This window comes from Electrophorus electricus, chromosome 11 (assembly GCF_013358815.1).
Source record: "Electrophorus electricus isolate fEleEle1 chromosome 11, fEleEle1.pri, whole genome shotgun sequence".
NCBI classification, from domain to species: domain Eukaryota; kingdom Metazoa; phylum Chordata; class Actinopteri; order Gymnotiformes; family Gymnotidae; genus Electrophorus; species Electrophorus electricus.
The window spans coordinates 3,918,157-3,945,747 of record NC_049545.1 but is presented as its reverse complement, the minus strand read 5'-3'; the positions used below and the strand labels follow the sequence as shown (position 1 = coordinate 3,945,747).

At 44.7% G+C, this 27,591-nt stretch overlaps 1 protein-coding gene across 2 annotated transcripts; it reads right to left on the bottom strand.

Annotated features, from left to right (window-relative positions):
* Positions 1 to 64: 64 nt before the first annotated feature.
* Positions 65 to 27,246, bottom strand: hs3st1l1 (heparan sulfate (glucosamine) 3-O-sulfotransferase 1-like1). 2 transcript variants are annotated; one of them, XM_027014142.2, is made up of 3 exons: positions 26,977 to 27,246; positions 7,714 to 7,827; positions 65 to 1,586 (listed from the first exon to the last, which is right to left on the bottom strand). In XM_027014142.2, the coding sequence occupies exon 3, from the start codon at positions 1,380 to 1,382 to the stop codon at positions 453 to 455; it is 930 nt and encodes a 309-aa protein (XP_026869943.1). In that variant the 5' UTR covers positions 1,383 to 1,586; positions 7,714 to 7,827; positions 26,977 to 27,246; the 3' UTR covers positions 65 to 452. The 2 variants fall into 2 exon arrangements, with proteins under 2 accessions (XP_026869943.1, XP_035387179.1); XM_035531286.1 differs by lacking the exon at positions 7,714 to 7,827.
* Between the last annotated feature and the right edge of the window lie 345 nt (positions 27,247 to 27,591).

The following is a 27,591-nucleotide window of genomic DNA, read 5'->3' as shown; positions in this document are numbered from 1 at the left end:
ACACACACACACACACACACACGCGCGCAGGAAGAGGAAGGAAAATGAGAATGGATATCTGATGTAACCATTTTGAAAGCAGAACCATTTATTATCAAGTACAAGAATATCAAACAAAGAAAAAAGTTCATGAGTTCACAAATTTGTTTGCTTCAGTCTCCCTCTAGTAACTAACATAGTACAGAGCACCAGTGCTTTTGGTACTCCCACTGCATTTATTCATAAGTAATTTTTTTTTTTTTTAGGTGATTACAATTTACTGATTGCAGTTATTTTGCAGACTCAGTAAGAGTTCAAAGGCATTTAGGACAAGTTTTTTTGGGGGGGGGGATCGTAAAGTGCTTCCATCTGCACCCCTGCTCATCACTGCCAACCTCCCCACCCCCTCAAACTAGACTGGGTTTGGAAAGGAAGCTAGACCCAGCTGGCCAAGGTCGGCCAGCCCGTCTGCACTAGTGCCAGTCAAAGGTGCGCCCTACCAGCCGGTAGAAATTGCGGTTGTGCTGCCGGAAGTAGGAGTGCAGTTGCTGGAGCACGGAGCTGTTCACGGGCGGGTGGGGTCGCCCTTTGGATTCGTGCAGGCACCTCTCTCGGCCATCGCTGCGGATGCAGTAGAAACCCTTGGTCTGGTTGAAGTAGAAGTTGGAGGCCACTATACGTGGCGGCAGCTCCAGGAAGCGCTCCACCCGCTGCAGCTCAGGCAGCGGGTCACGGATCAGCGTGTCGCCGTCCACGATGTGGATCTGGTCGAGCGGAAAGTGCAGGAGCCAGTTCTTCACGTGAACATCATAGAGGCTGCGCTGGATGGCCTTGTAGCGCGTGTTGAGACCTCCGTTCCTGACCAGCACGTCCTCGATGGCTTGGACCGGTTTGTGGTTCTCCAGCCGGTTGAAGTACACCTGCGTGTAGTCGGAGATGACCCGCTCGGTCGGGTCCCGTAGGATGAGCAGAAGGCGGATGGAGGAGTTCATGGCATGGATGCGTGCCGGGGCCAAGGGCGAGGTGAAGTAACCCGGCGTCTTCTCTATGGTGATCTGGTAGGGGTAGGAATACGGCATCAGCCTCCGGTACCACTCGAGACCCTTGGCGTAGTTCTCGTCCCAGTCGAAGAAGTGCACCTCAGTAGCAGCTGCCGCCACGCCCGGGTGGATGTCCAGCATCTCCAGCAGAGCGCGGGTGCCACCTTTCCGGACGCCAATGATGATGCTGTGGGGCGTGCGCTTGCTGGTGCCGGGCGGCGGGACCAGGGAGGGAGAGACTGTCTCATTGCCCAAGCTCCCAGGGCCCGAGGTGGGGGTGCTGGGCCACATCTGGATGAATTCTGGAGGGGCGGCATATGCCTGTAGGACTAGGAGGAACACAGATCCCAGCAGGCCAGCCATGGACAGGGAGAGCAGCACGGAAGGAGGCAGCCAGGAGACAGGGATGGCGACTGGGAACGTCGTAGCAGTGTGCCCAAGCGGGAGGTGTCAGGAAGGTCACAGATCCCAGGTGCAGTCAGACCGGCAGCGCAGGGTGGCACTCACACTCAGCCATCATAGGAGGGCAGGAAAACAAGGACAGGTGGCCACTTTTTTGAAAGAAATCTGTCAAAGAAAAGAGAGGTGGTAAGAGTTTCATTCATAAGTGGTAGACAAGCAAAGAGCAAATGTTTCAAGAGTTACAGGTAGGATAACAAATGCAGGTTCAGGGACAGACTTACAAAAGCCTTCAACAGAAGAAAACAGCTCAAAAATGCTCAGATTTCTTAAGTAGCTACAATCAATGCCTAATGGAAACCAGCAGTGACTAAGCACAGCATATGTCCAGGGCTGTGTGGCCCTCCCCATCGTCTTCTCCTAGATCAATACACGTTACACCCGTCCTGGAACACTTCTATACAAGTACAGCATTAAACAAGGAGGCATGCCGATGTAGCCAACTAGAGCAGAAGGGCAAAGTGATTTCTTACTGAACTCTTGAGGGTTTTTAATCAACACAGTTCAAGTCGACTTCTGTTCGCACAGAGAAAGATGGAACCAGAGGTAAACAGAATGTGTGTATGAGGGAGGAGAGAGAGAATAAGCTCTAAAGAAATGCTTGCCGACTTTAAAGTCTGAAGGATTTTGCATGCAAATATACGAATTCACACATGACCTTTACGCTTCATCAAATTCCTAACCATGGAAAACACAACAGTTATTCAGTTTAGACTAAACAGCCAGCACGGCCAGTCAAAATATTCCCCTAGTGAAAAGGTCACTTTCATGGCGTTTGTCCTCCACACTCGAAACTGATTAAACCTCACAGCTCCATTTCTCTCGCCAGCGAGGCACCCTTCAATTCACTCAGAAGTGCCTTTATTTCAGCGTACAGCAAGAGCCGCACACGGCCTCCGTCATACACACAGATGTAGCAGCTCCACTTTCATTGGTTACTGCGGGGTAGATCACTAGGCGCCGACTCAAACAAATAAACCAATTTAGCAGATTTAGGTTGTTCAATGGCAGCCACTTGTGTTTTAAAGCCTCTTCTGAGATGCCGCTGCCGGCTTGCTGCGCTTCTCTTTCACCGTCTCGAGCACGTCATTTGGAGCTCAGCTGGCGACACACGCCTCTGCCCTGGCCATGATGGGCCAGGGCTGGAGATGAGCCTGGTCCCCGTCAGGCACCCAGAGGAGCGAGGAGGTGTCTGGGTGCGAGCTACGCGGCGACGCGGTCACCTGTCCGTAAGTGGAAAAAAGTTACAAAAGTGCTGCCAGCTCTAATGCTAGCCACGAGAAACGAAGACGGGACTGCTGTCTCATCCGATACAGCTCCAGACACACACACACACACACACACACACTGTACCTGTGGACGTGCTGGAATGGTCGGTCAGAGGGACCTCTAGCTAAACCAGCAGCTAATGTTCTCTCCCTCATCAACATGTAGTCAAAATCGTTTATCTTTATTGCAATTTATATTTGTGTTACGTCCTCCCAATACACACAAGTTAGATAGCAAACACTACACCTTCTCTATAAGGGGATTAGAACAGCACAGTAAACATTGTGAGCTTGATTAAACCGAGTATCTTCTGTACACCAGTTGGACCGTCTGCGATAGTAGTGAGTAATGGGTCTGAAGCAACTGCGTGCATGCGCGTGTGTAGCGGCACATCTTCCCACTGTCTCTGAGAGGGAAAAACAGCAGCTTTTCCTACTAAGTGGCACTAATGAGGATAGAGACTCATGCATATGCAGTGGCTCTTTCTGTAGGGTGAGTAAAAAAAGAGCAGTCAGACAGGAGTTGTGCAAAGGCTCGTTCAAGGGGTTTTAGCATAAAACAATTATTAATTCAATGAGGCCATTTATTACAGTGTTCTTGGCCTTACAGGCTTAAGTGTTTTTTACAGCTGATGAAGAGGCGGTTTTATTAGGACATTTGTCTGATGTGCTTTTTATGGGAAATTATGTATTATGTAAAAAATAAAAAAAAACCTCCAGGGCTTAAAAATCTAGATATGTACATGACCTTAAAACATTAGACACTTTATAATCCAGCCTTTTTAAAACCATTTTCATAAAAGGTGGGAGGTGGGTTCAGACTATAAAAGCGCGACCAAAAGGTGCTCCTCTGAAAGCTCTAGCACAGCACAACAAACCCGCAACATGCTCGTTTATCACGCTGCATCAAGAAAATAAAGTAACCAATCATTCCACAGCATAAACACAGGATTAGACCTCCAGCGTGGGTTCCAGCAGAACGCCACTCGGAGCACAAACAGGCCTCGGCCGGTCGAGTCCCCTGCAATCCCCCGTGCTGCATCTTTAAGCCACTTTTATTGGCTCCTTTTCTTTCTATTGACCTTACATCCTTCTCTGTCCTCCTTCATATTCTCTTTCCAAGTCTCCCCCACCACTCCCACCCGTTTGTCCTTCCTTCCTCCTGCTTTCTTCCTCTCCCTCATTCCTTCACCCCATTTCACCTCCGCTTTTTTCTGCTGGACTTCAGATATCTCTGGAGTGAAGGGTCGATGTACATCAGCCAGGCCCAGCCTCACGGGGCTTGGCCCTGTGTACCGGCTTGTCTGATGGCATCGTCCTCTGACTAACCCCACTTCTCGCCCCCCATTCTCTTTTTCTGCTTTTAGCATTTTCTCTCTCTCACACACACACACACACACACACACACACGCTCTCAAGAGGCACAGCACTAGACAGCTAAGTCTTTCCCCTGCTTTCACATCACTGTTTCTGCCAACTCTCTTATTGACAAGTTGAGTCAGGTGTGCTGGAACATGTAAAACACCAAGTGTCCACAACTGAAGTTTCAAAAGCCAGCCACGTAAGCATTAGACACCAAGCTGTCCATCAGCCACTTGCATCTCCGGCCCCCTAAATCTGTGCGACCCACCCATCTCTACCTCCCCAATCTCACCAAGCACCCCCCCCCCCCCAAAAAAAACGTTTCCCTCACCTCCTTCTGTCGCTCTCTCCATCCACACCCCCTCCCCACAGCCCAACGCCCCCGACGTGATGCGCGCCGAACCAGAAGCTCATTTCACAAACGTATACGTTGCGCTCCAGGCACTGGGTACAGCAGCAGTTACAAAGGCACAGCTTTCTTGGAGCGCCAGAGAGAAGGGCTGTTCTGCTCCTAGAGCACAGTCTCTGCTCAGAGTTACACACCAGGGAAACGTTCACCTCCTCTGGCACACAAATCTAGACATCTAGCCACACGCCGCTGTGTATTGGTTTTTCACTTTTTTTATTTGTTGGTAGGAAAGGGGCAAACAATATGAGCTACAAAAGGAAAATTGTTCCCTCATATTTGTACAGAGCTCTTTTACTAAACTTGTTTTGGTTTTTTTACCTTTTTTCCACCTTCACCTTACATCAAAGTGTTTTTTAATAGTTTAAAGGGGACTATAAAACACAGATGGTGCCAGAGTATGCGCACACACCAAGCTAGCCTGACGAGGTATGGGGGAGGGGGTTAGACCAGAAGGAGGTTTGATGTGAGCAATCTGATGCTTAAACACTAGTTTTAAGCACACACTTCTCTGGGGAGAAAGCTACAGCTCTCCCGCCACCTGGTGGGTGGACTTCAACTTTATGACACTGAATGTGTTGGGAAGATGTGTTGGGAAGCTGTTTTTGCCCCGCACAGCTCACCACATTGTTGCAATCCTCCTGAATCAGTACTGGCTGTTCAAGGACCGTGTCACTGCATATGCACTGCAGCGTTTGCTTACAGACGAGGAAATCGCTTTCATTTTGATTGTAAGGAGTCATTTGGTACGGCTTGCTGAACAGAACAGTATGGCGCTGGACGTGTTGAGCTAGGCAAAAAGCCACCTCTGTTTTGGCTACAAATGTGTGGAACAGTTGGTAGCAGTGGGAAAAAAAAAAAAAAAAAAAGGCAGATATGGAGCTATTTCTAGATGGTATGAGTAAGGAGATAACCTAATCCACACCCACATGTCAGCTAAGACCTTAATTATGCCATTAAAGGGAGACAGGGGGAGGAGAGAGAGAGAGAGAGAGAGAGAGAGAGAGAGAGAGAGAGAGAGAGAGAGAGAGAGAGAGAGAGAGAGAGAGAGATTCAATAACACCATTACTGTTACTGTAATTATTTGACTGCTTGCTCGACCACTTTAACATTTAAATCCCTGCTTCCCTGCTTGCAGTTCTCCATGGGTCATTCTATAATTAAGGGGCATATTTCAATCAAAAAAGTGCTAAAAGTATTTCCTTACTAAAAAGTGCTTGTGCTTTAATGCTTGAGAATTCACAGAATCCCTAGTTTTAGCGATTCAGATGGTTTGGATGATGCACAGTGAATTAAAGTAAGCATACATGATGTATGCATCACTGCACGGCATGACAACGCCCCTGTGCCTGATGCCCCACAACATGGAATCATTACAATCCTTATATGATGTGCGGAGTTATACTATAAGAATGACTTGATAAATGTAGAAATTCAGAGATGTTAGTACTCCTGAGGGCTCAAAGATTAACAAAAAAATGCTTAAAAAAAAAAAAGCGCAAATTGAATTATTGCAGTCTGGACTGTTGCCTGTTACCATGGCAACCATTTGAAATTGCTGCTAGGTGCTTTGGTAAACCCCACAACAAAACATTTCCAATGAATGTCCCAAGAATGAATTTAAGGAAGAACTATAAGTGTAACAGGGCTGGCAGGACAGATTAAATTAAAAGGTGTAACTCAAACTGACTTCACTACAGGACTGCACACGTGAGGATGCAACTAAGGACGTCTCTGCCCCGTCTCCCATCAGCGCCGTGGGACATTTTGCCATCCATGCTTTTGTGCTCAGAATCCAGGCACCAATTTCTGTACATACAGGCTCGGTTAGGAATCCTGACCGATGTGATCATGGCCTTCTGGTCCTGAACAGTTCTTACAGGAGTGTGATGAATTAATGTTTCCATCAACGGGGGAGTTTCCAAACAACTCTTTCTACCGAAACTTTCGGGATATATGCAGAGATGTCACACACACACACACACACACACAAACACAAATCACACTAAGCGTTGCTATTGACACTATAAACAGGATTATTTCTTTTTATGCCTTATCTGAAACTACATTTCCCAAGACAGAAGCACAGCAGATACACACATACAGACCAACTCACTGTCTTTCCTTTATCAAAGGCCTCTAAATCAGGCCTCATCTACAGCCGCCGTTATAAGTCGCCCCAGAAAGTAGCTTAAATCTAGACCTGATTACTGGGGGCTTAATGGATGGATGTGGACAGACATCTGTGTGCGCTTAGACACCCCTTTCTTTCTCTTGGCAGACAAACTTTCATTAGGATTAGATCTCTTTCCATTATGATTACATTCCAGACATCAGTGTCCCAGGGGAAGGGGTACTGTTTCAGGTGCAAGAGCTACACTGCAATGAGCATTCACAACTCTTCACTGGGCACTGTAATTGAAAAAAAGAGATCAGACACTAAAGCAAGTGTAGACAGGCCAGCAGAGACCGTATTCAATCAGCTGAACGGCTGCAGGACATCAGCTCCATTCAAATTACAGACTTCTGCTCAGTTCTGACTGTTGGAAAAGAACCCCTTTTTGGCCCTGATTGTTCATGTTTGCAAGTGAACCATATCAAGCATCAAACCAACAACTACCCTCAGAGCACTCGTGTGGAAATTTACAATCTCATGTATAAGACCTAAGGTGTGCACTCGAAAATGGAAAACGTCATATTGGTGAAGCAGTCCATCAATGAACTGGCACAACAGATTAAATAATGGTGCAAACGTCCATGGCGGGCACGCCCTGCGGTGAAGGTTGTCAGATGTGGGGGATCAGGACGAGAAGGCGGACACGCGGCTGGTGTGGTAGCTATTGTTGGCACTGCTGTGGCTGCAGGAGCCATAATGGACACAGTCGTGTGTGAGCGACAAACACATGCAGTGAATTGTGTCCCGACGGTCCTCACTGATCACATGACAAATCTTTTTCCACATGCAAAAACAGCTAAAGTCACATTTAAGATCACACGCACACGGTTACGTGCAGAAAAATAAATCAATTATTAAAAAGTAGATTTCGGCCATCTCTGGGTGTTACTGTGAATGCAGACAATGACTTGAAAGATTTACATATGGAAAAAAAAACGTACGTGAAAGGATCCAACACTGCAGCTCATTTGGAGCCGTAATGGCTGCCCTGCAGAGAGAAATGGGAGGAGTGCTACTACTCACTGCCTGGCTGCCAGATCTGGTAGTGTGTTACAGCCTTTTAAACTGCAAGTCCTGTTCAAACTGCTTGCTCCACTCACGCAAAGAGGTCAGACAACAGCTCTCCACAGCAGGCATCTGGGAAAAGAATCAGTGATGTAATGAAAATGTGGACAACATGCCAAAACTCCACCCACCCCATTCAGGCATCAGGGTTTTCTAATCATCTGTAAATGACACCTTTTTTTTTTTTTTTTTCGTTTGTTTATCTGGTCATAGATTGTCCACTGATGGTGCTATTCATCCTTCCCTCTATAATTATAAACAGGTCCTGTGCTTCTCTCTCTCTCCCTGTTTGTAAACTTTCCCTTTTCACTGCTATGAACCAGAGGCACATTCATTATGAATGAATTCGTCATCAAACAGAACCCTGCGCTGTTCTCCAGTTGGACAGTGGGGACAGTTTAAATGTTTGATGAGGTCTAGCAAGCATGCCGCATTACTGCTGAACGCAGTGCCACTAAAGCTCTGTAGGCCACAGGAGCAGGAGCTCAACTAGAAGGCGTCAGCACACGCTACCGTGCTACCGTCTATTCTGCATCAGCACATGGCCCACAGACACAGAGAGTGCTCATTAACACTGACGGAAGACGGATTTAGCCACCTGTTGGCTTTCCATTAGAGCCTCATTTCTTCTGAGATACATGAACGGGCACATGCTGCAACACACACACACACACTCACACAATTAGTGGTGGATCAGTAAGATCCGAAACTCGGCTACCGCCTTAATGCTAAGTCAGCAGGTTGTAGTTTGATCTGTTCCTTTCCACCTTGACATGAGCGTGCGCATTCCCAGCGTTGCGTTTCCATGCGTCTGCCGCTCTCAGGGATCCTTGGCTGCCTCCGCTCGTCCAGGGTTTCTGCGCGTTCGGCGAGGCACCACAATGGCCTGAGCTTGTATGGGACCTTCTGAGAGAGGACGGTGCCCACCAAACCACAGGGCCACTCCGTGACTGCAGCCAGACACCAACTAACGGAAGCCCCCCCCCGATGTAGTCAAAGGCTTTAGCACGTCGGTGTCGTCCCCAAGAGTGACCATGTATTTTAGAAGAAGGCAGCCTTCCTTAGAAAATGTAAAAGTGCTCTAGATTCGGATCACAGCCCTGGGTGGTGCTGCAATTACTGTCCCTGCACTACCACAACTGATTCACTAGTGAAAAGTGAAAGGCAGGCCATCGACAGCTGAACTACCTGCATTAGGGGAGGGGAAGAGCTGCAGCTGCGAATAAGCAATGCGCATTACATGCGCTTGATCTCCATGCGTTGATGTGCGCGTGTGTGTGAACGAATAAGACCGAAACGCTCCAAATGGGGTCAGACGCAAGCAAGAGCAGTCGGATAGTCAGTTCCACCACATCCATAAACTTCCTGGCCTGTAATTTTGCTCCAAAGAGAGAAGAGGATCGCACCTACAGCCTTTATCTATAATGACGATCTACAACGTTGTACACGTCCACCCTGGCTCGGACGGGAAAGGAAGGAGTGAGAATGTGTTAGGGAGAGGGAGAAAGAGTGACAGAAGTAAAGGAGCGAGAGAGAGAGAGAGAGAGAGAGAGAGAGAGAAGAAAGGAAGACAGAAGAAGGAGACAGCAAAAAAAAAAAAAGACATGTAGAGTCAAAGCAAGCGCACAGGAAAGCAACGCGTGTCTGAGAGAAGGAAATCAGAGCAAGAGAGAGCGAGTTTTTTGTGGTGACAGTTTACCAGTCTGTTAGTTTGCATTGCTGCTGTATATTTACATAAATGTCTGAAAAGTTGCTCAACAACAGATTTCAGCAGCGCACCAGGCTGTGCCTAACAAAGAAGCTACTCTTCAAGCCCACAGATTAGCCATTCAGTGCAGTTCATTACATATTTTAAATACATCCAATGTACAACATGAACTCAAAGACTATGGAAACATTTTTTTCCAGTTAGAAGTACCGAGATGCTATTTTTCCTTTGACGGGCTGCTTTCAAATGTCTAAACATATGTGAAAAGCTTCATGGTCATAGATATGTTTCATTTTCAGCAAATCCATTTATGTAAGGACTGAATTACACATTTAGACTTCTAATAACTTCAGTTTAAAATAAGTTTTACTGAAATAAATAGATCTCCAAACTTCATCCACAGGAGAAATGATACAATTCAAGTTGATGCTTTGTTCATTTTGTTGCAGTGTGCCTGTATGTGATGCTAAATAGTTTTAAATAGAATCTTTTTTTTTTTTTTTAAACAAAAAATTACTTTCACTGATGATCATTGCTGGATGAATTCCAATCTAGACAGCGTTGGAAGCAGCGACTACTTTGCAAGTCCTAAAATCTGATCCTTATTGCCACAACAATGGCTTACAGGACAACCTTCCATCCTCCCTACTCCCATCCCTCCCACGTTTCCTTCTCCGCTCATGAATACGTTATGCCGGATTCAGCCCTTCTGGCCTGCAGTGCTAGGAGCCATCTCTGCGGCCCTGTTAAAAGGGACCGAAATGTTTATGGGAGATGAGAGCGATCGAGGTCGCCTTCTCAATAAGTCCTTTTATCGCCCTCGCCTGGCCGCGTTTCACAACGACCCCCCGCCCACCGCGGGCGAGTAACTAATTAGAGGCGCTTGGGGAGTAGGCGTTGTGCGGACGATGGAGGGGCCGAGCTGAAAGGCTTCCGTTTAGCTCGTTCTTGCATTCTGACGTGTCACGGGCACGCGTGGGGAGACGCCGTCTTGCCATACGCTGCCCTAAACGCAGAAGCGACGTTAAATATGGATGAATGCTCTGTGTGAAGGGATTGTATTTGATTTCAGCTCTCAATGTGAAAAGGTTTCTGCCAGGAGAACACAAGGAGGAGGAGGAAGAGGAGGAGGATGAAGAGGCCGCGCAGAAAACCGAGACGCGGCATCGATCTGCCGAGGCCTTACCGATCATTTCCTGTCAGTCGCTGACCAGCAACAGGCCAAACATTCTCAGTGTTTCAAGCTTTACCACTGGACCTCAAACAAAAGCTCTGTGAACCAACACTAAACTAAGCTTCTGCAGCCACAGTGAGCTCCAGTGAAATAACACACCGCGGGGGGGGGGGGGGGGGGGGGGGGGGTCGCAAAGAACCAAACACCAAACGCTGACTTCATAGCAGTGTCCATTTCCTACAAGTGAAGGGTGAGAGTTAAGGTATTCCTGCACAGATCCATAAAATGGTGCCGTTTCTGAACGCATAATTAGCGCCGATGTAGCAACTCAAACTTTTAATTAGCTATACAGACATTTAAAAAGCCCCACTGATGATGGTCCCCTACCCCTACCCTGATAAAATGAGAGAAATGAGCTGACAGAGAATTAATTACTCTTTTTTTTTTCTTGGTTGAAGAGAAGAGATATGGTCCATGATTGCATAATTTAAGCTTTAAATCCAAATATAATAATCATTGCAAGTCTGCTGTGGCAAATTAGCCGAGGCTGTTACATGGCGTGAGCTAGCAGGGACAGCTGTGGGGCTGTGGCAGATATGGAACTGGAACTCACGCAGAAGTACCGGTAGGCATCCATGTGCTCCAAATTAATTTGAACGAGACTTTCAAAGAAATATGCACACAACTGTGCAATGTATGCACCGAACAACGCAGTTGATCAACACAAACGCTGGGGGCAACAAACAGAGCAGCAGTTCTCCACAAATGAACTTTGTCCATTCAGGAAAGGACTTCAGACCATTACTAACTAAGCCTAATGCATCAACCACAACAGCAGCACCCCTGCTCCCAAACCAGCTCCATAACCTTTACTCAAGATTGGGAATACAAAAGGGCATGTCCCTCCCCCCCAGTCTATCCAATTCCAGTCTGGCTGCTACACAGTCTGCAACCTCTGCATTCTTCATCGTTCCCACCTCCAGCACAACGCCCATGACCCCGTCCCGCTTACGTCCATCACGGTCACTGAACAGCAGGTCGGCCGTGTTCTCAGGAAAGCAGAAGATCAGGAAAGCAACCGGCCCTGACCGCATTACGCACCCTGTCGCCCCCAGGGCCGGTGCACCCTCCCCTCCTGTTCTGCCCTCTGCACCAGTGAGCGCACCTCCGACAGGGACTCTGTTAGGTTGTTTACAGACGACACGACCCCAGTCAGTCTCATCAACAGCGGTGAGTCTGTGTACCGGGAGGAAGCGACATGGCTGGTGTGATGGTGCCAAGCTAGCAACCCGGAGCCGAACACGTACAAAAACTTGAGGCGAGACGACGACCATTGATTTCAGAAAGAAACCAACCCCGCTGCCACCACTAATAATGCAAGACCCTGCAGTCGGCAGAGCAGAGTCCTACAAACTCCCGGGCACCACACTTCACGACCTCAAACGAGACAGACACAGCAGTGCAGCGACTACAAGCCCAACTGTAGTGGCTGTGTCAACTTAAGAAAACTGCTTCAAGCACTGCTCATTCAGTTCTACATCGCCTTAATAGAGTCCAGCCCCCTCCTCCATCTTCTCTTCCCAAGCGCAAGCTGCAACTAACTGTTGTCGCGCCCCCCCCCGCCTGCCCGAAGTCCTCTACACGGCCAGAATGAAGAAGAGGGCAGGAAAGCCATGGCTGACCCCTCACACCCCAGGCACTCCGTCTTCCAGCTGTTTCCATCTTGACAAAGACAAAAAGAGGGAGAGCCTTAAAGACTCAATCGACACCTCCACAAATTCTTGCCTCAGGCCATCAACCTCGTTAAGAAGGAGCCTCCCCACATCTCTCCGACTTCAACGGCTACTTATGTACTTTATTACATACACTAAATGTACATAAATCACTATAAATACCATAACAATCCTTCTGAACAGGATCGTTGTCTTTTTACTGTAGGAAGTGCACATATGCATTAAAATGTTGCAATATACACATTCTATAAAAAGGTTTACATTTCCTGCTCAGTTCTCTTATCTGTACATGTGCCTCAGGATTCCAGTGCTTGGTCTCATCTGTACTTCTCACATTATACATAAACAGCAAGTAAAAAAGTGTTTGTGTACTGTCTTATGTTTATATATAATGCATCTTTTTCCATTTATTTTATTGCACTTAATTGTATGTTGACACACGTAGCAAAAATAACTTTCTTGTACACTTCATATTTGGTGGATAAAAATTCTGATTGCCATATTTTGGACCATGAACCTTCACCTTTTTCCAGTGTCATCCCATATACAGAATTTTAGCACCAAATAATTGACACCATGTGTCTTCCATGAAGCATTACTATAAACGCTACCATATTTCCTTTTTCAGATTAACACTTATTTCTCAGCAGTTAGAACATTTCAGATGACATTTACTCTCTCTTGTGCAAAACGGCTTTTTATTGCACTCGCTCTTCATTGCTGTGACCTTTTCATCTTCCAGACATTAATGTCAGGCTTTCCCCAGTCTTGTTTGCTGATGGGGAGTAAGTGATCAAACTCAAAAAGGTGAGACTGAAGTGTGCTACTGAGACAGACAATTGAGATCACAACCCCCCGGGGGGAAATCATTTAAAATGTATTAATTAATTGATATGTGGAAATTACAGATAGACTGTGAGGACCAAAGAAGCATCAACATGGGCCTAAAATATCAACATGACCGAATGCGCCAGTATATGACTGCAAAATCAGAAACAGTTCAGCAGAGACATGGGCGTTAGATGGAGCAGTAGTGGTGCGTTACTGTTTGTAGGATCAACCTTGTGTTCTTGCTTTTTACTTAACAGGACACACAAGCAACAAACTGACAGTTCAGAGAAGGAAACAGCAGTGGGGAACCAAATACTTTAAAATCGGGAAAACACTACATACGCACTTACAGTAGAAGCCTCATGTGGATATATGAAGAGAAAGGGAGACTTTTATGACTTTAAAAGATTTGACACAAGATGCCAATCAGAAGAAAAAGAAAAGCCAAGTTATAGATTAAATGAACATAAAAAAAAAAAGAAAAAAGAAAAAAAAAAAACAAAAAACAAAAAAAAAAAACGAACCTTAACTAGAGGGATGCAAAAGATGAATGTGTGGAGAAAGGGGGAGCTACTGCTCTCTCAGCTTCCACCACCTCACCTCATATGTAACTGAGTGGCGTGGGCATATGCAGCTGGCCGCAAAGCCGAGCCACCGGCGTTAACGGCAGCAGAAGCAGTTCTGCAGAGAAGCGCGTTAACTGCTCAGAACCAACCAACCGCTCGAAAAACCACTGGATGGCGCTTCACCGTACAGCAAGCTGTAGGCCTGAAACTCACTGATAAAGCCCCACTTATAAAAATTAATTAATTAATGAATTAATTCTACAAATTAAAAAAAAACACACACACTTGGAGCCCAAAAGTGGAATGTTCTAGATGTCACCCAAGCAAACATTTCACAAAAACAAAATTACAAAGTTAAACTTGGCTACAGTACAGGGTTGGCAGTCTTCTGAAAGATTAGCAAGCAAATACTAAACATGCCAGTTTTGTTAAAGATTATGCTAATTTGTCCAATTATGTTTGATTCCCTTGGAGAGTATAAAATGGGCCACGATTCTGTGGTCCCAAAATATGCAAACACCCTCACATTAAAGCTGACATCCCATACCTTTGACTCAGATGCTTTCATTTCAAATCCAAATGCCAGTGTCAAAATTGGTTTTAATTACATCTATGTCTTATTGTCTGCACAGTATTTATTAGCACTGCATGCGGTTAGAAAGGCCTTAAAAGGCAATTGAACTCTGAGCACAAAAAATAACGTCATATAGGAGAAAAGGGATCGTCAGTAGGCCAATAGAAACAAAGCTACTGAAGAACCGATCTCGGTTGGGTTAGCAGAAGCAGCCCATGAGTCTTACACTTTAAAAAGGCCGTCAAAAGGTTTCACATGCTCACTGAGTACTTGATCATGTTTTGTTGTAGTATTTGCTAGTACATTATAAACAGCAGGGTGACTACACAATCGGTTTGTTAAAAATTTGAGATAAGAATTTAACTTAAATGATCTTAAATGAGCGAGAAGATAACAGTTGATCTGAAAGTCAAAAGTAGGCCACTCTGAACAAAACAAAAAACACCTGCTATTAAAAGAAAAAAAAAAGACAATTCTCGCAGGTTCTATTGTTAGTCACAGACATGCAGTCAGCTTGGCGCTATTCTGTTATGCCTAAAGCTATGACTTTTTTTAAAGTTAATATTGTTTTGGAAACTCATTTCCTGAGCAATGAAGCAGGCAGCTTTGGGCCTTTTGCAGGAACATTTGGGCACAATCCATACAGGGAAAAAGTAAATTACTCATTCCATCTTGTCCAAATGTCAGCAAACCTACCGGCACCCTTAACTTTCTCCAAATATATGCATCAGTATTAATACTGAAATCAAAACACGGACCTGTCGGGCTTTAATTAAAACTCCTACTCCTTTTAAAATAAACGGTTGAGAGGAACGTGAGGGAAACGAGGGAAACAAACACTTCCATTCTTCGTCTCGACATTGTTCAGCTTCATCACTGCTGCTTTCCACCTCCACATACATCATTTATTTCACTCAAGGCTGCCAGTGGGGAGGCAACACTGAGATGGTACACACCGATACAGAAAGCGCCCTACAGCACCCTACTGCACCCTACAGCCCCCTACAGCCCCCTACAGCCCCCTACTGCCCCCTACAGCCCCCTACTGCCCCCTACTGCCCCCTACAGCCCCATACTGCGCCCTACAGCCCCCTACAGCCCCCTACTGCGCCCTACAGCCCCCTACTGCACCGTACAGCGCCCTACAGCCCCCTACAGCCCCCTACTGCGCCCTACTGCACGCTACTGCACGCTACTGCGCCCTACAGCCCCCTACAGCGCCCTACAGCCCCCTACTGCACCCTACTGCACCCTACAGCCCCCTACTGCCCCCTACTGCGCCCTACAAAACATTTCCAATGAATGTCCCAAGAATGAATTTAAGGAAGAACTATAAGTGTAACAGGGCTGGCAGGACAGATTAAATTAAAAGGTGTAACTCAAACTGACTTCACACGTGAGGATGCAACTAAGGACGTCTCTGCCCCTACTGCGCCCTACAGCACGCTACTGCGCCCTACAGCGCCCTACTGCACGCTACTGCACTCTACAGCGCCCTACTGCGCCCTACAGCGCCCTACAGCGCCCTACTGCACGCTACTGCGCCCTACTGCACGCTACTGCGCCCTACAGCGCGCTACAGCGCCCTACAGCGCCCTGACAAAACACTACTCAGACAACACTTTTCTCCCAAAGCATAAATTGAACTTTTAGGGATCGGCTGCCCCGAATTGGACAGTGTGAGCAGACTTGTTTGTTTAAGTGACACCTAGAAACCGGGGGGTCTGTCTCCATTCACACTCCACAAAACCCAACAACTGAAGTTAAAGAAATTTATACCAGCAGCCAATAACTTGGTCAACCCAGAATTAAATATTCAAGCTTTTTTGTACTACCTGCATAGATGTACATTTCTGCCCTATTTACACAATGAACATATGTATTGAAATGCATTTTAACAGGTACCTGTAATAACAACCGGTAACATGTATAACGCAATGGATATTTACAGTTTGTAGAAAAAATTTAGAACCAAAAAAATTTAATGATCTTGACATCACTAAAGCCTCACTGGGAAAACATTTCACAAAACACAACTGAAATTACAGACCTAAAATTCAGGGTTTGCAGTCTTCTGAAGCGTTATCAAGCAAATACTAAACACGCCAGTTTTATTTTAAATTATGCTAATTTGTCTGTTTACTTTTGATTCCCTTAGACTATAAAATTGGCCATCCAACTAAAACTATATGGATAAATTGTAATTAAAAATTTTAAAAAAAAAAAGAAAAAAACTCACCAACTACAAAGGGATCAGCGCCTTCCAACATATGTCTAAAGCGATGCTTGCAAAGTGCAACTTTCACAATTTGTGCTCCTATAAATGCAAAACAATAGGCCATTTCAATACAAGACTGGACAATAACTGGTCCAAGAGCAGTTTGTGATCTGTAATCCCAAACTTATGCTGTTTCCTACCGTGCTCCGATAGCAAAGCAGCCTGAAAGGGGGAAAAAACAACAACAAACAACAAAAATAAATAAATTAAAAAAAATTAAAAAAAAAACAAAACAAAAAAACAAACACACACAGATCCACTGCCATGAGACAAAAAAATAAATACATCCAGGTTGGATAAACCTCAGTTCAAAATTAGCTGGCTAAGCAATGACTCCTGTGCTTCATGGAGAAGCATCCCAGTTGACAGCACCACTGCCATCTACAGCTGAAGACAGACACACACACACACACACACACACACACACACACACACACACAGATACAAAAAGCAGGGCCCCCTTGACAAGGTAAGTATGGGAGCAGAGCCATCTTCCCCTTAACATTCGTACAATACAGGCATAACTCAAGTTATGGATAGAATAAAATTTATGCTACTCTTGCCTCAAGACTGAAGACCAAATTCCCTCAGTTTCAATCTGCCCTGGATCACTATGCTTTTTTAAAAGGTTTATCAGTCTTGGAGAAAGCACTTAGCACAGGGGTTATAAGAGCACGCAAGCAGGAGGCACATCAGAGACACTAGGTCAGTCAAACGGGCGCTCTGCCCCAGGAGCTCCCTCATATTTCACTCAACCCATGTCGATCGGTTCTCATTTCTGGACTCATGCAGCAGCTCATCTTTGCAGGAATGCGGTTTGTGTCTTGTCTGATGTAGCAGCATTTGCCGGTATGAGTTCACTGGTGATTGTAATGATGTGCAATTGCATCCAATACTGTAACGTGAGGAAACAGAAAAACACAGAAACATAATATGAAAGGAAGAGATTTGGCCTTAAACCTTAAATTCTCTCTGGTTTTTTTGCACACTCAATTCCAGGGATGTCATTCAAATGTTGCTTACAGAGTGGCAAATGAGCAACAAAGGGTACATTTAATTTGTTTGTTGTTTTTAATTATTAAGTAAAATACCCCCAAACCCACTTTTCAAAACAGAATTTCACATGATCGTGGTGTGGAGGCACATATCTACATGCAACACTCCCGAGGGGGCTCCAGACCCGGCGTGCACACAGACGTGCATGTGAACGCATGCACGTGTACGTCAGCGCTTCTGCACAAATTGTGAAACTGCCTCAGCTCCGTGGCTTTCCTATACCCAACGAGTGGAAGCACCGGACACCACTCAAAACCAGACATTCTCACCAGACATGGCAGTTCCGGGAGTGCTCACCCAGTTGGCGGCTCAAGGCCCAGACGCAAACTCCACCAGCAGGACCCCAGACGAAACCCGGGTGCCACCACGAACCATCTGTGGCCACGGATCCCTGCGCATAGCATGCCCGTTGTAAAGATGTGCACCATGACTACCCTGCAGAGCGATGCACTGATGGAACGTAACGTAAGAACAGGTCTGCAGCCGGCCTCCACATCTGCTATGCCATGCAAACAGTCACCTGGTTCTGTTCCCATAACACTCCACTCCATTTCCTCAGTCTCACTGGAGTAGCTACATTGCTCCACTAGGACGTTTTACTTGGTGAACTCAAAGAAGGCTCTGAAGCTTCAAAAACACACTTGTCTTTGCAGAAGGAAACATGGTTCATATTGTAACCATGGCGCTGTCTCTTTGACATACTCCCTCCCAGCATGCTCTTAAAAAAAAACGCCCCACAATCTCTTACCTGTTTTGAGTGCAGCACAAGGAGTATGCATGAGTAATAGGTGCATGACAAATACACGATTTTGTACTGCCTGTCTATTTAAACGTTCAGAATTTAAGGAACATCTGAGTGACTAAAATAAAAGAAATGAGGATTTTATTTTCCCAAAACTGCTCCGTATGATTGATCAAATGATACACACGTGCGTTGGATAACAGTAAATCACAGTAATTGTTATTTTCTGAACCTCTGCCATTATACATTTCCTTTCAAATTCTGTAGTGAAAATGAAAATTAATGTTTAAAAAAAAAAAAACAACAACAAAAAAAACCCACACACCACAGCCAAACCACCAGCTAAAATTTCAGGCCTTACAGGAGTACGACCCAAACTACCAGCAGGTTCTACAATTGTCACTAATGGTTGAGAATAGAAAGACTCTTAGAAAGCAGCGTTTCCCCTAACGATGCATCACACCACCTCAGATGAGGACCTACAGAATCTTCAGTGTTGAAGCACCAGGCTAAGAAATCAGGCACTTGGAGGCTTCTTCTCAGTGTAGAAGCAGCTCACTGAATGGCACCAGGTGCCAAACAGCTGCACAGACTTTCTCTCCAATACTCAGATAAACTGGTTCCAACTCTTGCGGGGGGGGGGGAAGGAAAAAAAAAAAAGTGTCAATTCACACAGCAAGAGCCTGCTTCAGCTGTAGGCTCTCCACAGTGTTAAAGGTAACACTAACTGCTAATAGCAACTTAGGCTGCGGTCTGCCTTTTTCAACTGCCACCATGCTTCAACCAATCAACACCCAACTGGAGCACTTGAAACCATTTCCTGCATCACGCACCACAGAAACAGATGGTACACCTGAGAAAGTGACGGGTCTACATCCTAACAGTCTTTGCAGGTACTGAGACATGACAAAATGTGACAAATGACAAAGTGATAACTATCACCCTAAGGCAGCACATGTGCAGGAAAAAGTTTTGTTTTGGGCTTCATTTAAATCATCATTTTTATTATATATGAACACACCCCTTTTGACAGCACAGTACTTACCGTCACAGCAGAATTTAAAAAGCTCATTAGTCGCAGGACTACTCAATTACTGCTGTTCAGGAACATTAAAATGGATCTGACCATTTTTCTATAGGACTAAGTCGAACACATCTTTCTGGTCACATGAGCACATGGTGCCTCGTCAAATCTCTGATTACCCAGTTCACTAGAGGGAAAGGACTGGTTGATATTCCAAACATCCTCCACCTCCCCAGAATTTAACTGCAGTGTCAGAATCAGCCCAGGCTACCAAAGGCTAGATGGACATCAAGACTGTTGGCCAACATCTCTGAACTCACCCTGCTAAAAGCGTAATAAACCGTTCGCGTACAAACCTCCTGGGGCTTCGTTTACATTCAGCCCTCCTGAGCATGCATGTTAAAACGCTGCAGGAAAGTTGAACTCGAACACAGCCAATCACCTTGCACCAGGGGGCACAATTCAACCCCAGTGCAGAGTCAGGCTTATATCTGCTTATATCTGGCAAGTGCAGTTCATGTAGGTCTTCAACTATTTAGCAACAATAAGTCTCAAATTGGTGATTAGCCTTTGTAATCTGGCAAACGCTGGGGAGAACAGGGTTTCCATCATCCACGCAGCCACAAGAGATATGCATTATCGCCGGAGGGAAAATTGAGGGGCCTCACAAGCAAATGAGCGAGCATTATCAACAGTAAGCGGCCGCTAGCATAACGAAGACGAATCTCCAAGAGAGAGCGAGCCGTTTAATAATGACCCAGGCAGCGGGACTCTTGGCATTGTGCATGTTTATTAAAATCCATCTGCAACCACATATTTACATTGAGATGCATGCCATCCCTCACTGAAGAATGAGCTCATTATCTCGCAAAAATGACCATTAACATCTGGTGATGAGCACGAGCCATTGTTTATGATGCAGCGTCGCTCATTTCACTTCACTGCAGAGCCAATGGGGTCGTCTGCGGGGAGGAGAAGGTCCAGCCCTGTGGAACGGGCACCACCTCAAGTTCTGCCACTGCCGCCGCCATTCACCACATGAATACAGGAGTACCATCGTACACAGAACATACAAGCCATTTGTTTTTTAAATGTTTCTCTGAATATAATGACGTCCACAATGACTTGTTTCTTGTATTTCTAGTATTCAGTACTATAAGGGCTGAGGTATTCAGTGAAATACATGGTGCACAGTAACTGTGAACAGAATTTGATGTGCATTGTGTTATTAAAGATAATATATGGAGGAAACTTCAGTGAAAAGGCATGTTTGAAATCCACTGATAAACAAGGCAATTGGAATGAAGACAGCACGCTGAAGAATTTGAACTGTCTAAAATAGCCATGGAAAAAATAATTGCCTTCAGTTTTTCACCAATAAACAGTTGTTTATCTGTACAGTAATGTCCAGATCCAAGCCAGATGTAGTGTTTTCTCCATAATGCTGCATAGATTTAACTTTTGCCCCATCCATCCACACCACATTGTTTTGTAGTGCTGCAAAACTTCCAAATGAGCTTTAGGAATCTGAGGAAAGGCAGCTTCTTCTGCGGTTGCCTCCATAGGAACCTCCCATGAGTGCCCTCGCTCAGTGCTTTTTTTAGACTCCTGAACACCGGCATCATCAGGTGAAAGAGATGCATGCAATTCCTTTGTTGTTTGATTTAGGATTCTGTGGCATGCCCTTGCACAAATCTTTGTTGGACACCCACACTTGTAGGCACAGCAATAGCAACTGAATAGATTACATTCAGAAAGCATCAGCCTGGCTCGAGACTGATGGAGACTTTGGAACCCCTTCTGTAGCTCTTTACCAGTATCACTAGCATCAACAACCTTTCTTCTGGGGTACTATAAATCCTCTTTTAATTCAACGTTATTCTGTTTCGAGGAATAGGTAGCCAAGGCTGTTCTTGTACATGCCAAGACAAGTCAAGCACACACCCAGTTACAGTATGCGATTTGTCCACTTCAAGCCCTCATGATTGTCACGGATCCTAAACTTTTGCAACCATAATAAAATGTCTCATGCAGTTTTCCACGCAGTGTTGTGCATGCATGGGAGTGTGGAGAACTGTACCACAGTTTGTAGGTTTTCTGATCTGAGGGACGTGGGTGTGAATTTCTCAAACTCAGCCATCATGATCATGAAAGATGTGTGAAAGTTAGAAGACGACTTGAAAAGGACAGGACAGTGCTCTGGTAAAAGATTACGGAAAGAACTAAGCCTCTTTATTCCATGGGATTTAAGTTTTAAACAACAAAGGGGAAAAAATATATATAAAAAAATAAAATAAATAAAGGACATTTGAAGTATAAGCCATACTCATCCACTAGTTCTAGAAGAAATCAAATTTTAGTATCTTGCCCCAGATTGTGTCCACATTACTTGAGCTTTAGGTGAATTTGGAGACAAGCTTCTATTTTTAGTCAAAGCTAAAGCACAAAGACAGGTCAGTCTTTGTTTTGTCTCCTGCCCCCCCGAGAATCAGTTTTACAGAAAGCTTGATCATTTAATAAAGGCCTTCATCAGTCGCTATGACACCAATTGATATGCATGTGTGCATGAAAGCAGTCTACAGCCTCTTCATAGTCACCTTGTCAGAGCACCAAACGGCTGCCCTCATTATCTTCAGATCTCCTTGCAGTTAAAAATAAATAAATAAATTTATGAAGTACCTCATCACACTGGAACACATTTGAATTAAAATAAATTACTAAATTAGTTCTCACATTATTCAATTCCAAGGCCTTTGTAAAGGATCCTCATGACAGCCTTCTGGGGGGGGGGGGAAGTGTGGTGACAAATAATTAAATGAACGGCAGACAGTAGAATACAAACACCTGAAATGCCCTCCCGAGTTGGAGGCAGTGAAAAGACCCATGTGGAAATACCTGCATGGCGAAAAACATGCAAGAAAATGGTGCTCTCTCAGTCAGGGCTCTTTGGCTGCACCAAAACCAATGAATAAATAACTTCCCATTCATCAAACAGAATAAATTCTCCCGATAACATTCTGAAATGATAGTGTCCGCTACCTCGGAGTCCCTCGTGGTGGGGTGGGGGGGGACCCTTTTAAAAGCTCTCAAATTAGATGTCAGAAGACACATTGTTCCCCTACCATGAGCACACCCTCCCCACCCAGGCTCATCAGTCTTAACGCGACAGCAAACCGAACAAAGAAAGTCTAACCTGTCGCACTGTTGCGCACATCCACCAAAACCTCATCGGAATTCATGCCCTTTTAATGAAGCTCCCCACCCGGCAAAGCAGACACACGCGCTTTTGATGCGACGGGGTATAGCAGTGTCACGAGGCGAGAGAATCAATACGGCCTTTTCCACCCGGCACACGGTTTTCCGTACACAGGCATCATTACTGTAGGATCACAGAGCAGAGGCACAGACAAGTTCAGGCTCACTTATGAATAATGTAGTTATGCATGAATATGCAAATCCTTGCATTAGCTTAGTAATGTCCCTGTACTGTACGTTACAGTGACTTATCCATTATGGATGGTCTTGTGCAAGATAAAGAGCAGCTCTGGCAGTTAACTTGGTCCTCACACACACACACTTCACAGTGGTAAAGAGATTGGATGACTAGGGAGGTAGCGCTGAAATACTAACGCTAGCTACGCTGATAAATGAGACCCCAGGAGATTTACCGAATGAGCGACAGGTTCCAAGCTATATCTCTGAGCTTTTAAAGACAGTCATCTTTAGGTATGGGAGGCTGGCGAAATTGACAGAAGAGAGGCAGCACACTGTAGCTAATCATCTGATTTTGCCCAAAGGGCTAATCAGAAATCTGGCCTGATCCTATCAATCCAAATGTAAGTCAATTTAAAAGAGAGCGCATGAAGTGTCTCTATGGGCATGAAGAGAGCCAAATGTAGGCCAGCCTTTTAAAGCCAAATATGAATAACTTCACATGCAGGTATGATAAATTATGTAAAATTAATTTTAATGCCTCACGAAAGGCTAGAGATTCATTCTACACACACACACACACACACACACACCACTGTCTTATACTACTGCATGGCTGAAATTAGGAAAGGAAAGGTCAAATGAGGACACCATGTGTGTAGCCTCAGGTATATTGAGTCACTCGCTATGAAGAACAATTCTTTTAATGGGCACAAACAGCTATGGCACGTGACCACTCTAATCAAAGGGAAGTGACAACATTAATCTTTGAAAATCTTACCCAAGGGCTGTGTTCTATTGCATTTCCCTGCCCTTAAGTGGAAGTATCCACACACACACAGAGACAGACATTCTCACTGTTACTTTGGAATGTTGCTCAACCTGATCAAAGTAACAATGATGTTGCTTCCAAGTGTTGATATCCAGGACTAAGCCCATAATGGTTTCTTATTTGACATGCAATATACTACATAGATTGGGATAAATAAATAAGATTGAGTTTTCTCCAAAAGCTAAGGGGTATGCATTGTGACCCAAAATGCCAAATAAAACCCATCTGCCAAACTAACTCTGGACCTAAATAATTATGACAACATTGTGCAACACTCAGAGGTACTCCATACACCATGTAATGACAGTTATGGTGATTAACAACCCAACAATCCAGATGATTCAACCACAACTGACAGCTAAAATGTGCTCAAAGACCATGGCAACCATGTCATATCTGGGTGGGGCTATAGATCTGCCTCAAACATTTTTCAGTCTGAAACGGCCATGGGGACAGCGACACTCAACAGTACATTTAACCGAGTTTTGGGCCACCCACTCACGTCACCTGCCCAGTATCTCAGCCTGGTTTTGTTTAATGACAGTGGTGATAGATGTGTGATAGCTACACAGGACAAAGCAGCAATCACTGAAGTATTCAAGGAATGTCATGCTATTGCATATAAATATATGCTTTATAAACATAACTGGATATTCATAATCATTGGATATTCAGTGAAAAACAAATACCCATGATTCATTTATTGTATTAATGTGGCATATATACACATTCATTTGCATATGAACAATATATCCTTTGCATAGGTTTAGTTCTTATCATTGTACTTAGTGCAGCCAGCCCAGCCCATGAGCTCCAACAGCAGAATATTAATTGACTGTAGATATTAGGACTCAGAGCCTGAATGTGCCACACAATAGAGCTGAACATGTTCGAGCCATCATGATTCTCAAAACGCCTGAGGGAGAAAATGCCTCCTCTTTCCTCCTCTCAAAAAAAGCTGAATTCATTTAAATTTAAAAATGTTTCATTCCCCGTTGCTTATAGTTTTCTTCCTTTAATATCATCAAATATTAATATAATAACTTCCCAAGTTATCTAATTGGCAGTGTAAATTTGAGTTGACAAAAGAATGTGTAGTTATGTGCTATGAATGCAAATCATTGTCTCTCGATGCTGGGATTTTCTTTCTTTGATTCTCAGCACCGTTTAAGGGATCACAGGTTTATGAAGTATTGAAGTTCCACTCAGATGCAACACAATTAGCAACTGTTATATCTTTTGGTCGAAAAGCCTCTTCCCCCTGAAAAAGCATTTCCACATTTCTTCCACGCATCTCAGCTGCCTTAATAGAAATTTAAAAAAAAAAAAAAAAAAAAAAAAAAAAAAAAAAAACACTCCCAGACCACACGTAAAACAATGAATTGCACAGAGCATTCTGGGAAGGATGAGAACAGGCTCTGCCTGCCCCCCAATCGCTTACCCTTCTGCTTCAGCTCATTGAGGCCCCTCACCTTCTGCCTTGGTCCTACCCAGGTGCTTGTTACACTGGAACTTTGTTTGGTAAATCACTCCACCCAAACAAAAACAGGCCTCTTAAAATTGTTGCAGTTTAAACTAGACTGCTGATGTCAGCACACCAGGACATAAGATACATGCTTTATAATGATTTGTTAAGATAGGATTACTTATGCAGCGTGATGCATCTCCGCTGCCTTATATAGACAGCATATATGAGAAATTACCCATTTTGTATACCCATCATACATATTCCATACAGAAAATATGATGTCCTTATGTGGGGTGATTTTATAAGGCCAAGTTAAATGTCTATTGATAAATAGCACTCAGTGAAATGGTGAAAAAGTACATCTTTGAATACAGACTCGCTCACTAATAACGCCACATCTATTACTGCTGCCACTTTCAACATCTTCTTACACACGTAAAAAAAAATAAATAAAACAGTATGAACTAATTAACCACTGATGTTACTGACAAAAAGGAACTAATTCAGAGATCTTCAATGTACTAAACTCCTTAATTGAAAATCTGTGTTGAGTAATTCACATTAAAAAAAACAAAAACATAATTGAACAAAAGCAACACCCACACTCATTCTTTTATTACTTATGGCTGAATCACTTAGCCAGCGGCACAGGCATTCAACTCCAAACAGATCAGATGATCAGGCAGCACAACATGAACTAGCAGCACATGTTGCTCAGATGTTGCAGCTCTGCACTGGCAAGGATCTACTGGGGAAAAATGAACGCAACGTTCTCCTGGAATCATTGGTCATTCCGCCACTGCAAGTTTAACTCCGTTTCGTTTACATCTATAACAGATTAATCTACTTAGCTTGATCAGAGGGCTTGGGCTGCACTAAAGAAACCTCTAAATGGTTATTGATGCTGCACCGATGGGCTTTAGCTGTAATTAATTGGCAGGTGGTAAAACACTGGGTCATCCCAAGTGCGCAGTTTCCACCGGGGCGCCGCATCTCTCTGCTCGCCATGTGGGAGGCACTTAAGCAGGAAAGGGGAGCATCAACTACGGTAGACAGCGCGCTTCCAATTACACGCTGATTAACTCCCGAAACACCGATAAACTGAATTAAGCAGGTACACACTAAGAACGCTTAACTGGGCGTCTGAAGACGGAAAAGGAAGTCCGATAAGATCTTAAAGTTTAAGACTGGCGTGTATGCAAATACACAAACATTCGGCGGATCATTCGTAAATTGTAAATCATATCTAAAGAACGTGCATCTCAGTGATTACTGTGCCAGGCACACCGAACGCGGCGCAGTCTCTTTACACAATTGCATGCCCGCTTCACTTTTACTGGAGAATGTGGAAATTTTACAATGTACTCCATCCTGCGCATTAATACCGGACATATTTGGTTATATAAAGCAATTAAACGGTTTCCTGGGGGAAACTTGTAACCTACTTTCATTGCATTGATTGAACTAATTCCGTTCATTGATCTAACTAATTCCGAGCAGCCAACTATCCAGGCTTATAATGCATGTTAATCGCCAAAGCATCATTATTCATTTTAATGCATCTCCTGTAACACAAGCGAAAGTTTGGAAATTTACAAACGTAGAACGGAATTGTCCTTCGGAGTTAACACGCTATTGTTCTACACACGCACTAAACAGAATCGATATCCTCTACCCTCTGAGTTTCCTATAGAAAAAAAAGCCTTATAATGACACTTGAAAGTGACACATCATTCTACCCAACGAGTAGGAAGAGGCAAGAGACAAACGCAAAACGCCAACAACCCACGAGCACACCATTACCTCGCGTGCAGCCGTCGATAGTGGGATTGGCCGGAGTCATTCTTCCACCCCGGGCTGAGCCGTGCGAGCAGGCGCGTGAATCACACTTACAGAAGCCTTGCGCTCAGCTGTCTGCGCTCCCCAAGAAGTGCGGCGGCGACGGTCTCTCTCGGTCGCATCTCTTATTTATGTGAAAGAAAGGACGGGAGGAACCGGAGCCCCCGTTTTCCGAAAGTGGCTAGTTTAACACTTACTTCCACCGCCCGGCACGCGCGTCGCTGCGTAGCGAAATGCGTGCCTGACAAGGGCGCGCGGAAGATGGCACTAGAGGAGGAGTCGTGTCAGGTGATCAGGTAAACGCGATGATGCACGAGGACTCCCTAGGATCATGGTAGGCGCATGACTTAAAATGAGTGTCTGATAAACTAATCTTTTTCAGATATTCCACTTATTTAAATAACCACTGTTTGATCTTCATATGCAGGGGCTCGAGTACTAGTCTAACGCAAGCAATTCGATTCGAACCATCGCAAAATAATAATTCTTTTCACTGGTTAGGATGCAATGCCAAGTTCTCTACTTGTACCTGAACTTGTTGTGTGTAAACCTCCGCTTACAGAATGGTCTTTGATATAT